Source organism: Cibotium barometz, chromosome 39, assembly GCF_041138505.1.
Source record: "Cibotium barometz isolate CiBa-2024 chromosome 39, ASM4113850v1, whole genome shotgun sequence".
NCBI classification, from domain to species: Eukaryota; Viridiplantae; Streptophyta; class Polypodiopsida; order Cyatheales; family Cibotiaceae; genus Cibotium; species Cibotium barometz.
Window position 1 is genome coordinate 47,611,525 of NC_141084.1, and position 14,481 is coordinate 47,626,005.

At 40.5% G+C, this 14,481-nt stretch overlaps 1 protein-coding gene across 1 annotated transcript; it reads left to right on the top strand.

Moving 5' to 3' along the window:
• The first annotated feature begins 13,491 nt into the window (after nucleotides 1–13,491).
• Nucleotides 13,492–14,001, top strand: LOC147616173 (putative pentatricopeptide repeat-containing protein At3g23330). Its single transcript, XM_086777944.1, has one exon. It carries the CDS (start codon nucleotides 13,492–13,494, stop codon nucleotides 13,999–14,001), a length of 510 nt encoding a protein of 169 aa, XP_086634070.1.
• Nucleotides 14,002–14,481: the final 480 nt, after the last annotated feature.

The window sequence follows — 14,481 nt, forward strand, 5'->3', positions numbered from 1 at the left end:
GCCGTGAAACCCTCTCATCCTTTATTGGCTAAGTTTTCCATTCACCTACAATGTGTGAGATGTTCAAGTGTGAAAAAAATTATGCTTGATGAAGTTGGAGTCATGTGTGGCAGATATTGAAACTGTCTTTAGATTGAAGTTACTTATCAAACCACAAACTTTTTACCAAGTTTTTACTCACGCTACTTATCAAACTTATTCTTACTCACTTTCTTATTTGATTTTTTTTTCATTACATCAAGGTGGAATCAAGAATCTTGGAGATATGGCATGATCTTTGATGTCCATGGGAGCCGATATATCAGAGATAATAAAAACCTAAGAATAGAGGTTGCACACCATTTTTTAAACCTAAAAATAGAGGTTGCACACCTTTTTTAATGGGGGACAACACTTCACAAGTTGAAGAGAAGTACAAGTGTGGCAACCACCGGCGAGACCGCGCCCAATTGTACAAGGGAACAACCTCCAAGAGCTTTTGGATACACAACCTTGCTATTTGGAGGTGTGAGCTTTAGCAACTAGTAGGCTAATGCCTTGTTGACAAGTTACCCCGTGACCCACACCCACCATTTTGTAGCTCCTTCAATATACCTTGTGCAAGATTCATGAGGAGAGCTTTGAGCTCTCCTCAAGGATGGAATATGAGATGATCACCTTGTATATTATTGACTCATTATCTCAAGAGAAAAGGTATTAAGCATCATCATTAGTGCGAAAAGCTCAGCATATCTCGATTAGAATGTTATTTTTAGGTGAAGGCATAGATTTACAAGAATGTTACGTTCACAAGGCCAGACATGGGGCGGTGGTGGACACCTTCATATTTCTAGTGCCATCAAGATTTTGAACCCTCGCCATTGGCATGAGAGTTTGCCACCTTTCTAGTAGGGTGGCCATGATTTGCCAAGAGGATACCTGCAGCTTTTGTGAACTTATAACATGCAAATATCGAACTGATGGAGATGTGACAGCTTCTAGTCAAACCTCTGAATCCACCAAGGCCCAATTAGACAATGTGAGTTTTGAAATATCCTTGTTCATGACATGAGTTTTTGAGTTTTCAGAGAAGGAAAAGAAAACTATCAAATTAGAAAATACCATCTCTTGTTTAACTTAAGATGAGAAGGATTGATGTATAATGAATGGTTCAATAATTAGAGAAATAGTTTCTCAAATAGGTGCACCCACCGGCTTTTACTTATCTTCGTTGAATTTGCCCCCTTCTAAAATGGGTTACAGCTTACTACTTAATTTTCAGAATCCTTCTTGAAGGGCTAATTAGAGGAGAAACAACTTCAACGAAATAGCGAGCAGCTTGCGAAGAAAATGCGCATCTTCAAAAACTACAATCTCGTCTTCAACCGATGGGGAGAAGGATTGGTGAAGGTTCATCAAGAAAATCAGTTTCGACTCAACAGGTGCACCCACTGGCGTTAGTAATTATATACGTTGAATTTGCGTAAACATGAGTGATTCGTAGTTTTTTGTTCCTTGAAAGCTGCAGGAACACTTTGTGTGGGCTCTGATGTCGTCGACATCCGGCCAGCGGGCACTTCAAAAAGTGGTCGCGTCTGCATTGTACTGTACAAAGCTTTCGATCATCCTGTAGCCTCGGATCAATCGACGGAAACGACGCACCCACCAATACGCCACCTCCTGCCCTTCTCACACACTCAACATCGCACGGCGTCGGCTCTCCAAAGCGGACGGCTTAGAACGATTCCTGTTCCGCATTGACAAATGTGACTTGCAGGATGCGCTCTGCAATAGCGACTTGCCACGATGATTGGTTAAGAAGTACTCACGCACGCTTCACAGCCTTGCGTGGCTCTCATAACACGACATGATGGAAAGGTGAACCTACCCTGGACGGATGATCGATCATCGACTAATTATAAAAAAATCTCGTCCATCTGCTACCTGTAGGCTGGTCGCTGTAGGTAAGGCCTGCGTCACGTCTAAGAGTCAGACATGATATATGTACCATGTACACACAGGCGATGGTGGCGATGGCTCATGACAGGCTTGTGACCTGTGGCCTGCGGCAGTCACCGACACGTAAAAGTTGTAAAAGTTTTGATAATGTCTGTAGCGCTAGGGCCGGCATGCACTGTCGTTCGCACAGGTTCCATCACTTCCATGGATAATCATTTCACTATGAGGTCATCTAATCCTTTGTTGGGCATCTTAAAAGATAACCCCTAGTTAGTCAAGGACTTTGACCTTTGTTGGGCATCTTAAAGGATAATTTGGTAAACAACATATATTTATAATGTTTCGTGTCTTAAAGTTCAGATGCCCTTCCCACTTTTAAGTCCTAAATTCATATAATATAGACTAGTTTAACTTGATTTGTTCAGGATACTTCAAAATTATTATTTTTATTAAATTTGATTTTGAAGGATTTATTTGAAAGTAAGAAAAATAATATGGACTTAACTTGATTTGTTGAGGATACTTCGAATTATTTATTTTATTAAAATTGATTTTAAAGGATTTATTGAAAAGTAAGACAATAATAGATCTTTTTTGGCAATCCATCTCAAGCACTTAAATTGTTAATTTCTAATTGGTGAAGCTAGAGGACGCTAGGGGGTGGTGAAGACAATATAAATCTATGGTTAAATTTTAGTTTAAACGGTTCGATTTTTCAAGACTTTCATTGGATTTCACCTTTAAAGTGAGAGAAAAGTGGTAAGTAAAATTTGGTATAAATGTAGAAATTCATAAAAGAATGATAAGCTAATAAAATTTATACATATTAAATCATTACTTGTAATAAATCTATGAAAAACTTGTGGTTGATTTTGAGTGGCACAAGGTATGATTTCACTCCTCACAACAACTACTTTATTCATGTCCATTGTCCCCTTCTAAGTCCAAAACCAAGCCTAGTTAGCCTTGGTAATCTAAGTTTGGTGGTGTACCAGGCCTAGAGGTAAACTCATGGGTGTCCATGTCTGAGCCTATATGTCATGACACATCCCATTGGCATGTATCATGCCACATCCTTACCAAGATATTGTAAGGAGCATCCACCTATTCAGCGATATGCCCCATCACCTTGCCACCTCGATATCCCAAATTATAATTCATCAATACTTTTACTTGCCAAATCATCTTCTTTGTCACCACTTTACTCATGTCAATGTGCCACCTCATGCATAATGGCATGCCACTTCACGTAGTTCCATGTCATACACATGCCGAATCTCCAATCCATGTCATTAGACCCATCCATGACTATACATTGTAGATATGCCACATCACCAGGGATTTAATATTCACGTGATCACAAGATTTTTGGTGATAATAACACATGTGAACAAGTTATTCACATGTTCTCATGTTACCGTTCACAAAATAACAGGTCACTTGCCATTTGGGAACCCCTTAAAAGCTTGGCTACACATGGGAATAAGCTATTCACATGTTCTCATGTTACCATCTTCACATAATAGCAGGTCAGTGGCCAAGTAAGAAGATTTTTTATGCCCGACAAAGAATTTTTTTGGGCCCTTGTGAAAGCTTTGTGAATATAACATGTGATCACAAGATTTTTTGTGTTATTAACATATGTTATTAACATGTTCACATGTTCTCGTTTACGTCAGTGAAATCCCTGCACATCACCCATATGTATTGTCACATGTGTGTGACATGTTAGCAACTTAAGGTGCCACATTGTAACTTGCATTGCCACATCGTCATGGGACCCCCTATCAACCGCTTCATGCATGGGGTTCCACATTGTAACTTTTGTTGCCACATGATCATGGGGCTCCCTATCATCCACGTCATGCATGGACACATCCATATATAATTATCAATATACATAAATAGTTAAAATATATATAATTTGTATTGCCACATCATCATGTGGATGCTCCCTATCATCCGCTTCATGCATAGATACTCTCATATATAAATAATTAAAATACACATAATTATCACATAAAGTCATATGAAAATTACATAATCAAGTAAATAAATATTTTTAGATATTATATGTATGTTTCATTAATTTTTTAAGAACTAAATTTAGATTGATTATTTGAGTGCTACATCATCATGGGGCTCCCTATCATCCATTTCATGCATTGACACATCCATATATAACTATCACATATACATAAATAGTTAAAAAAATATATAATTTGTATTGCCACATCATCATGTGGATGCTCTCTATCATCCACTTCATGCATAGATACTCTCGTATATAAAAATTAAAATGTGCATAATTATCACATAATCTCATATGAAAATTATATAATCAAGAAAATAAATATTTTTAGATATTGTATGTGTATTTAATTGAAATTTTAAAAATTACATTTAGATTGATTATTTGAGTAATAATTATATATATATATATATATATTGCATATATCTTAGATAAATAAATTTAAAAATAATATGAATAGATCTATATAAACAAAATTTAAATTTTTTAGTTCCAAATTAATTTGACAGCTATTTTTATGAAATCTATTATCTATTATCACTCCATACCTTATCAACTTACACTCTATTAATCCACAACCATCCTATTGAACAAAGGTGCTAATTTATCAATCAATTATGGCATCTTATCAAATATAAGATGGAAAAGTGTATTTTTTACTATGTAAGTGCACATCCTTATGTTTATTTCATGTAATCATAACTTAACGTCTAGTCCTCTTATATTGTTTCTTTTAGATCATCCTAAGCTTTGTAGAGAATGGGTTCACAAAGTCATATCAATAGAAAAAGTCACATGAATCTAAGAGTCCTCTCATCCACAAGTCTCACATGAATCTAAGAGTCCTCTCATCCACAAGTCTCACATGAATAAGAGAGGAAGAGGATAGCTTTGAGAAAAAGAGAAGAGCACAACAACAAGCAACCACTAACATTGGTGGCATTAGAAAAATTATGAGCTCGTTTTGGGGCCCGAGTTTCATGATCTTTCTCTCTCTAAAAAATGGGGCCATGGTGAAATTCGAGCACATCATTCCCAAATTTGTTGGAGTTGGCAGATTTAGAATGCGCTCTTCAAGATCTTTCTAGTGGTAACATAGGATAGTGAAGCTCCCCAAAAAGTGGTCTCTCAAAAGTGATGATGTGGCATGTAACATTACATTTTGCATCTTAAATCTTGTTTGTGGTGTATCTTGAGCATTGCTACTTGAAAGTTGTTAGAGATTGTATACTTGAAATCTACTCATCATATTAAGCTTCTAAATGATATATCACATGGAGGGGTTCTGACATAAGATTGATAGTGCTCACCATGGTCCCATTTTTTAGAGAGAGAGAGAGAGAGAGCTTGACACTCCTTAGAGGGCCCCAAAATGAGCTCATAATTTACCTAATTGCCAACCCCAAACAAACCCTCTTCTTATCCCCCACCCCCTAGTTTGGAAACTTCTTATCATCCCCCTCCACCCTGTCCGCCTTCTCTCCCCCTTAGTTTAGAGAATTCACATGAACCATCCTCTCTTCACCAATCCCTAAGGATGGATAAATGAAGGGAGTATGTGAAACATTCCCATATTTTTTCAAGATCTTACACTTTAATGAGAATCATTTATTCTCAACTTCCTCATTGACCATCCAGACCTTGGTAAAGCAATCGATGTCACTCGATGGTTTATGGATCACAGTGTAGCAACACAATATATGATCACTCTAAAGGGCTAGTATGTAGCTCCTTACATCTAGTAGGAGATTAGTCCATCTTTGGCAAGGATGACCACCCAGACCTAGGCAAATTATTCTATATCACCCGATGGTTTGTGGATCACAGTGGAGCATCCCAACATATGAACACTCGGAAGGACTATCATATAACTCCCTACATCCAATAGGAGAATCCATCCTTAGGAATGATGTTAAATGTTCAGAAAATGGCACTAAGAAGTTGTCATAGGTCCCCTATATACTAGCATATATAAAGACGAACCTACATTATGGCCATCATAGATCGTACCTAAGGGTTCACTTTGGCTACAACAATGTTGTTGGGAACATTGGGAAGTTACAAAGCATAAAAATCTATAAGGATGATCGGTCTTTTTTTACTCAAGTCAATGTAGGCACACTAGCAAACCAGCAAGCTATGGTACAAGAGATTTGGGCACCTAAGCTAGATGTGGTCTCTTGAAAGAGATGAAAAAATCTAGTATTGTGGCATACCAACCATCTTTTATAGAGATGCCACAGATGCTTGTAAAGCTTGTATAATGGACAACCGTTTCGACAAGAAAGTGGCAGTACGACTAAGTCTCCTATAGAAAGCTTGTACATGCTGATCTTAGTGGTAAGATGCCTACGCTGGAATGGGTAGTTCTTCTTATTTTTTGTTACTAAGCATGCCTCTTTTATAGGAAGTTTTGGGTGTATTTTCTTCAGGATAAGGAAGATTGTCATTTTGACAAGGGTGTGGTACATGCATACTTTGTAGTACTTTGGGGTTTCATCAAGTGATTGATGCATATCGTTAAGCTATGTTAACCACATGTGGCTAACACATTCCTACGAGAACTATGTCTATACACTTATATATTGGGTGTCTGTATTATATTTTAAATCCCATCATTTGATGAGAAAAACACCCTAAAGTTGCTCCCAAGTCTTGAGCTTCGAAGGACAGACAAGAAGATCTCGGTTAGTTTGCCAAATCATAGAGAAAAGCCTTCTAACTATGCTTTACGCCCCTCGGGTCACTTACTCCCGGTGGTGGGCAGCCTAGTGGAAAAAGGCTTGGAACAATAAAAGCCAATTTCTCTTGTTTGTAACTCATTCTTCCATTTGTGCAATAGAATTGGAGTTTTCTCTCTCTCTCTCTCTCTCTCTCTCTCTCTCTCTCTCTAATCTAGTATATGTGGTGTGCTTAGGGTTAAGGAGTTTGGGAGTGATTAAGTGCTAATCACTCGTTGTCTCTTTCTTACGTGATTATTCTATTATTGTAATCATATTCCATGGAGATCCCACACGATCTTGCGAGAGAGGTTGCACCACTCGTTGGATTAGCAACCGCCTCAATGTGACAAGTGCAGGAGGATAGCGGTGAGACAAGCGACGATGAGCCGAGCTCTTGTGCATCGCTCAAGCTCGACGGATCAATAATCCCCCCAGAACACGTTAGGGTGAGCTTAACATCTTTCGCGCTACTGTCGAGGAGCTCCAATCCACTACTTGTCAAAGCATTCCTTGATTCGAATTCGACGAAGTCTCCATTGCCCAATACCAAGTAAGGAACTATGGCATCCAGTTTTTGGTTTTTTTGATTTGATTTGTTTTGATTTTATGCATAGCTTGTGGTTGGAAGTAGGATTAACAAGAGTTTAAGCAAAAAAACTGGGGATTTGAGTGATTAGAGAGCTCAAAGAAGAGGGTTTTTGCTTAAACATAGAGTGTTTTTTGCTAATTTTTAGCTTTCAATCATGTTTTTTTGTTGGATTAGTATACACAAGTAGCTTAGGAATGTAAGATAGAACCCTAAACAACCAAAAAAACACAAAAAATTAAATCACAAATAATATCTTCATTTTCACTAACTATCACTAATCTACTGGTTTGTGTGATTAATGAGCTTAAAGAGAGCTAAAAATTAAAAAATTGAGCCTAATTTCTTGCAATTGGACTAATTAGAGTGGCATTAGTGTTTTGAACACTTGCCTTAACCTAGTTCCATGCCTAGACCACTCCCGTTAGGTCATAATTAGTGAGAATTAGCACTAATTAAGTCTCATTTATCTAATTTTTTCTCTTTTGAGTGGGTTAATTAGAGAACTAATTAGAAATATTAATTAGGGATGATCACATCATTGGGTTAGCCAACCTTGCTAATCCACCTATCAAATCCCCACATTAGAAAAATTATGAGCTCATTTTGGGGCCCTCTAAGGAGTTTCATGCTCTTTCTCTCTCTAAAAAATTGGGGCCATGGTGAAATTTGAGCACATCATTTCAAAAAATTTCAGAGTTGGTAGATTTAGAATGTACTCTTCAAGATCTTTCCGATGGTATATAACATGATGGGGTTCTAACATAGGCGTCATGTTTTGGTTGCCAAAAATGTATGGTTGTATGTGGATGGCACTGAGAAGCGTCCTCTTGCACCTACTCCATTGAGGGAAATGGTTGATTGTGTCATGTAGGGTCCCACAACTACCAATGAGAGACTCACTCACGAGAGTTGATAGAGGCAAGAGTGGAGATCGACCATCTTAGAGCAGCATTACAGATGGTAGAGACCGCCGTGCAGAGGCACGCAATACGAGAGAGTCTGACATCCAGTATAGGTAGGTCTCTCTTGAATGTAAAAGAGTTATAATTAAGGTCTAAAGTTATAAATTTCTTTAAGTAATATCTAATAAGAGAGACTGTTCCACAGGAACACTCACGGGAATACGGATTATGGAAGGAGGCCGGAAGCAATTAATGCAAGAGAGTGGGATTGTAGCCATGGGAACATAAAGACGCACATAATTTTTTCATATTTTTGTGCCGAAGTGCAATGTAAATCATTTTAGGCCAATGTGGGTTCTAAATGAGAGTTCTAAGTGTATTAAGCAAGGCTCACTTATGGGGTTGTCCACCCATGTGTGAAAGAGGCCTAGGGTTAGGGTTAGTGACATCTCTATAAAAGAGATGTTAGCTAAAGAAAGAGGACGTTTTTGGCCATTCTCATAAGCTATTGAGTGAAGCTCTTGAGCTCTCAAGCTATGGCAACTCTCTAACTCTCTCTATTGTACGGTGGTTCGTTTATGTGAGCTCTCCCGTAAGGGATAAGCCTTCATGCACTAATCGGGTCGAGTCCTCGGATTGACATTGTGTTTATCAACACATTTATTGATCGGTAGTACTCTATGAGCACTATATTGCACGGTACTCTTCAATGGCGCCGCTGTCGAGGAGCAAGTGCCTACATTAGTTGAGCAGCATACACACACTACCACTACTTTGTTAAGCTCCAATCGGTTGCAAAACCGTTCGATAGGAGAGCAAGCTTTGGGACTAATTTTGGTACTTATTTAAGAATAATTTGTTGTTAAATTCTCTTTATTGTCTTGCAATTTGAGTGCGATTGGCTAGCTATGCCTCTCCCTTGAGGTCAGGACAAGGATTCAACACACGGGAAGGATTGGAGGTAGGCACTAAACCTGTCAATTTCAATTTGTGTGCGAAAGAGAGAGGCCTGATTTGCATTTTTGTCATTCTATTTTGAGGATAATTTTTGCTGGCTGAGGTTAATTTTTACAGTTTCAATTTTTTGCATGTTTGTTTTATTTTCTGTTCTTAGCTTAGTTTTTTGCATCTTTAATTTTATGCATTTTAGTTCTCTGTTAAACCTGCACTTGTAGAGAAACTGAAATCTGTACACACACATGAAGATTGAACATTTTGAATTCGCTCAAATCTCACAGCTGCACACGCATTGAATTCCCTGCACACGCATTGAGCACGCACTTCAAAAAAAGAAAAAATAATAATAATAAAAGAAGGCGCCTATGCATGAACAGCGCACCGCGCGGAGAGACCCACACACCGCACCATAAAGACCGCCAGTACATTGGATAAAGGGGTGCAAAAAAAAAAGAGTGGAAAATGTTTCATTTTCTGCCGCAAAAAATTGGGGGGTTTTCTAACTTTCTCGAGAGGAGTTAGAAAACACTCATCGTCGAAATTTTGGTCCCAGAACCATTTTCCCATAGTGAGTTCAGTATGGGAAACTGGTAAATTTTAGGTGATTTTTGATCCTGAAAAATACGCTATTTTTTGGCCTAATGTGTTCGAGGGGGTTCAAAATGGGTTCTTGCAAAGTTTAAGCCAACTTGAAAATTTTTGGATTTTTTTCAAAAAAAAAAAACCCTAAAAATTTGACCTTATGCACTTACGGTCAAGACGTCATATAGACACTGCCATAGGGTCTAGGGCACCTTCTAGAGTACCTACGTTGTCGTGCTGTGGCACGTCCATGTAGTGAAAGAAGCTCACAGACCATCCCATATGAACTCAGATGCATGGGCAGAAAAAAGTAAAAAGGGTTAAGGCTGCCTTTGCTTTGGTGTTCAGCTTGTTACAAGCCTGTCTGGAGTAAGGTTCACTGGAGGTGAGATCAGCTCGTATGTGTGCGCGACCGCTTGATATGTGTGGGCACGTCAAAATACAATGGGCATTGAAGGTTGTGGTTGAGAATGTGTGAAAGCAAGGGCAATAAAGATAAAGGGGGCCATGTGCCATGGGTATTGGTATATAAGGGAATGTTGAGGAGGCAGGCCTTAGAATAAAATAAGATTAATGATAATCGTGGCCACAAAAAGAATGGCCATGTGGGAGCTTCACGTGGCTGCCAGCTCGCTATCCAGAAGGTGACGAAGAAGTTGGTGGGAGTTGGCTGCTAAGAAGGGGAATCGCCTGACAGAGAGGCGGCAGGTAACGAGGGAACAGGGCCGCCTCGTTGATGAGGAGGGCCCTATGTGTTTTGTGTGGGCGCTGCAGCAGATGTGCGCAGCTGTTCCAGGTATGCCAAGGCGGGGGTGGCGGCAGCCATACGAGGGCTTTTGGGCGCGTGCAGCAGAGGGGAGTGCAGAGGTGCTCTATTCAAGGAGGCCATGATGCAGCCAGCACCTGGGACTTCTTCCATGCCTAGCGAGCAACAGCCGCAGCCGCAGCAGTGGGTGATGTTGCAGCAGCAGCAGCAGCCCATGCAACAGCAATACATGGTGCCCATGCAGGCAGAGCATGCAGGAGTTTATCCGTCGAACTCTTCAGCAGCGCAGAGTCCAGGTGAAGTGGATGGACGAGAACTACATCTACGGCTGTTTCTACCACACCGGAGAAGTTTCAAATGTTAAAATCATCAGAAATAAGCAGACGATGGTCTCTAAGGGATATGGATTTATTGAGTTCAACTCACATGCTGCTGCTGAGAGGGTTTTACAGACTTACAATGGAGCAATTATGCCACAGACAGAGCAAACTTTCAGGTTGAACTGGGCTGCTTTTGGTATGTCTGACAGGCGAACTGATGGTGTTGGCCAGGATCACACTATTTTTGTTGGAGATCTTGCCTGCAATTAGATGGAAAGCCCATGAAGGTTCAAATTATGGGAACAAATTTGGCTATTCCGGCTCCTGCAGGACATGCTTTATATGAAACTTCACTGGCTGGAAGAGGAGGGCGAGTTCCAGGAGTGATTGGTGGGATCCAAGGCAGTGGAGGAATGCTGCAGAAGGTCCAAGTTCGTGGAAATGGAGAAATGATTCAAGGTGGCCGAGGTCGTGGAAGAGGACGTGGAAAAGAAGAGAGAGAGAAGTTTCGGTCTGATCTGGATGCTGAATTAGACCGTTACCATGCCAAGGCTAAGCAGACTTCATAGATAATGTGCTATGCCTGAAGAATCATGACACACTGTAAGTGTTCATGGTAAAGTTTTGACCACAACCCAAATCAGCTGTTAGTCTACAGAGTCTTTAAAAAGGAACCCATGTTTGTGGAAGACTGCTCTTGAAGCTATGTGTAATGGGTGCTGACGGTATTTGGGCCATGTTCTTGCTTTAATTGAAGACTTGATGATCATGATGGTTTGGTGTTTAGCCAAGAGAGATACCTTTTTCCCCTTGTACATGCGTCTCTGAGAGAGGAGGGAGGAGGTTTGGCAGGATTTATTTTCTCTGAATAATCAAATCAAGTGAATGCAAATCAACGTAACTCTCACAGCCAGACACCCAGTGTGTTCCCGGCTAGACCGCACACGTCACGACAGCTCTTTGGTGAACCCGACGTGAAACAGCTGGGGTGAGAGTAGAAAGGGAATCATGGGTGATCAACAGGAGCAGCAAGGATTTCGTCCGGACGTCAACACCATGCAGATGTTTCAGGCGTTTGTGCTCTACAAGCAACAGCAGCAGCAGGCAGTCGAAAGAAGGCTGGGTGAAGTGGGAAAACAAAGGTAATGTTATCTGATTTGAATGCTGGATGAAAAACGATATGATATCTGGAATGTATGGATACATGCAAGATGACATACAAATCAAGATGATGCTTGAGGAAAATTAGAGCAAATAGATACACAATCAGGGCTTTCTGAAAGGCAGGTACAAAAAAATGAAGGAAATATACTATAATGATGCTATATCTTAGCTGCTTGGAGAACTTCTAAAGCATGACAAGGATGCAAAGGAGGTAAAAATAATGGCAGTCAAAGCAAAGAAGGCTATAGGGGCCTATGACACTGATGCATTTCTCGAAAAGAGAGAGCCAGGAGCTTATAGGACTTGTAGTCTTCCATAATAAAACTATTAGGGAAGAAGAAGGATTACAAGGGCTTATGACACTTGTTCACCTCAGGAGAAGGGGGTGGCAAGGAGCTTGTATAGACTTGTAGTTCTCTCTTAGAACTGTAGAATGGCAACAAGGGCTTGTGACACTCATCCTTCTCGACAGCTGAGGAAGGAGAGGAGCTTGCAATGACTTGATCCATTCTTGCCACTTCAAGGGCTTACGACACTCGACCTTTCTGATAGCTGAGGAAGGTGAGGAGCTTGTATTGACTTGAGGTCTTCCCTACAAGTTGCAAAACAGATAGAATGCTCAAGAACTCATGAATGCCGGAAAGGTGGACACTTCTTTGTATTCTGGTTGTCAGGATATCTGAAAGAAACTCTTTGAAAAGCAGAGCTAAATGTATGCAATGATGATCTGAATGAATGGTTTGACATAGAGAAAGCCCAAAACATCAGAAAGATATGGATTTCCCAAGCGTCATCCTGATTAAATGGAATGCCAATGCAGAATGCTGTAGAATTGAATGTTCATGGGACCTTAGGTAAGGGCCAAGAAATACACAGTGAGATTGTGCAAAAGGGATTGGAAAGAGGTCTTTCTGTTGGCAACAGTTTGGTTGGCATGTACACCAAATTTGGTTTGATTTCAGAGGCAGAAGAAGTCTTTGGCAAGATGTTGATTCGGGATGCTGTGTCATGGACTGCATTGATTGCTGGCTATTGCTTGCGGCCTTATTAACACACCCGAGAGGACCACTGTTCGGGTTGCTAAAAATCTCCGTGTTTGTGACTATTGCCACAGCATGGCAGCACTTATATCCAAGGCAGAGCAAGGCGGCCTTTCAACTCCTCTCTCAAATGCAGGGGCAAGGGGTAGTACCAAATGAAATCACCCTTATCAGCCTTCTTGACGTGTGTGCTAGACAAGCTGTCCTGCTAAAGGGCATGCACCTACATACACTGATATTGGCCTTTGGGTTTGAATCACTACTGGTTGTAAGCAATGCACTTGTCAATCTGTATGGCAAATGTGGCCTTCCTGAGGAAGCGTGGAAGATTTTTATCAGTACACCAGAGAAAGATGTGATTTCTTGGAATGGGATGATTTCAGCATACACTTGTAGTACACAAAGCATGGATGCTCTCAAGCTTTTCAAGAAGATGTGCTAGAGAGGAGTAAGACCAAGCAAAGCCACCTTCACCAGCATGCTCGATGCATGTGCTAACCTGGGCACTCCATCAGAAGCTCATAAGATACATTTTTGCATTGTGAATGAGGGTTTAGAATTGGATCCCATGCTAGGAAATGCCCTTATTAGTGTATATGGTTTATGCAATAGCCTGAAGGATGCACGGGTGATGTTCGATAAGATTGTTAAGCATGATACAGTCACATGGAATGCCATGCTTGGAGCTTATGTACAGCATGGGAATGGCAACGATGCACTTATCCTTTTTCGCCAAATGATTTTCGAAGGAGTGATGTCAAATAGTGTCACATTCATTAGCATTTTTCCTGCTTGCGCTTGCCTCAAAAGACTGCTGATTGAAGGGAGGCAGTTGCATGCCTGCACTCTGGTGGTGGGCAATGGGCTTCTGTCAGAGATGGTGGTACAGAATGCTCTTCTGAACATGTATAGCAAGTGTGATAGTTGTTTGGAAGCACATAACATATTTGTCAACATGGGCTGGCACGGAAACCTAGCTGTCTCATGAATGGATGAGTTACAACTTGCCAGTGTCACTTGCGATCCAAATTCTTGTGGGAGCAGATGAGTAGGGCAAGGAAATGCAAGCCGAAGGGATTGCTGATCAACAACATATTGTGGGATGCACTCATAGTCATGTACACCAAATGTGGTGCAGATGCCATTTATATGCCAAATGCAGTGTAGGTGTAGTTTGTAGCATAAGATGTGTCTTCCTCAAATGAATTGGTTTTTAGAGTGGAATTATGCATTGGAATAATGCGATGGTATCCCAAATTTGTTACAGGTGTAGTATGTATGCTTAATGCGGGGGTGTAGCATAAGATATGGTGCAGATGCTGTCCGTATGCCAGAAATGGTGTAGATGCAGTATGCATGCTGCAGCAGCATAATATATGTTTGGCTCAAATGCCTTGGTTCCAATAAAGTGGTGATATGCTTGGAATGTGATGGTGAATATGAATGCCAAATTGTGGTGAACAGGTCG

Excerpts from the sequence above, each read along its gene's own strand:
- LOC147616173 (XM_086777944.1), top strand. The coding sequence starts at position 13,492 with ATGCTCGATGCATGTGCTAACCTGGGCACTCCATCAGAAGCTCATAAG.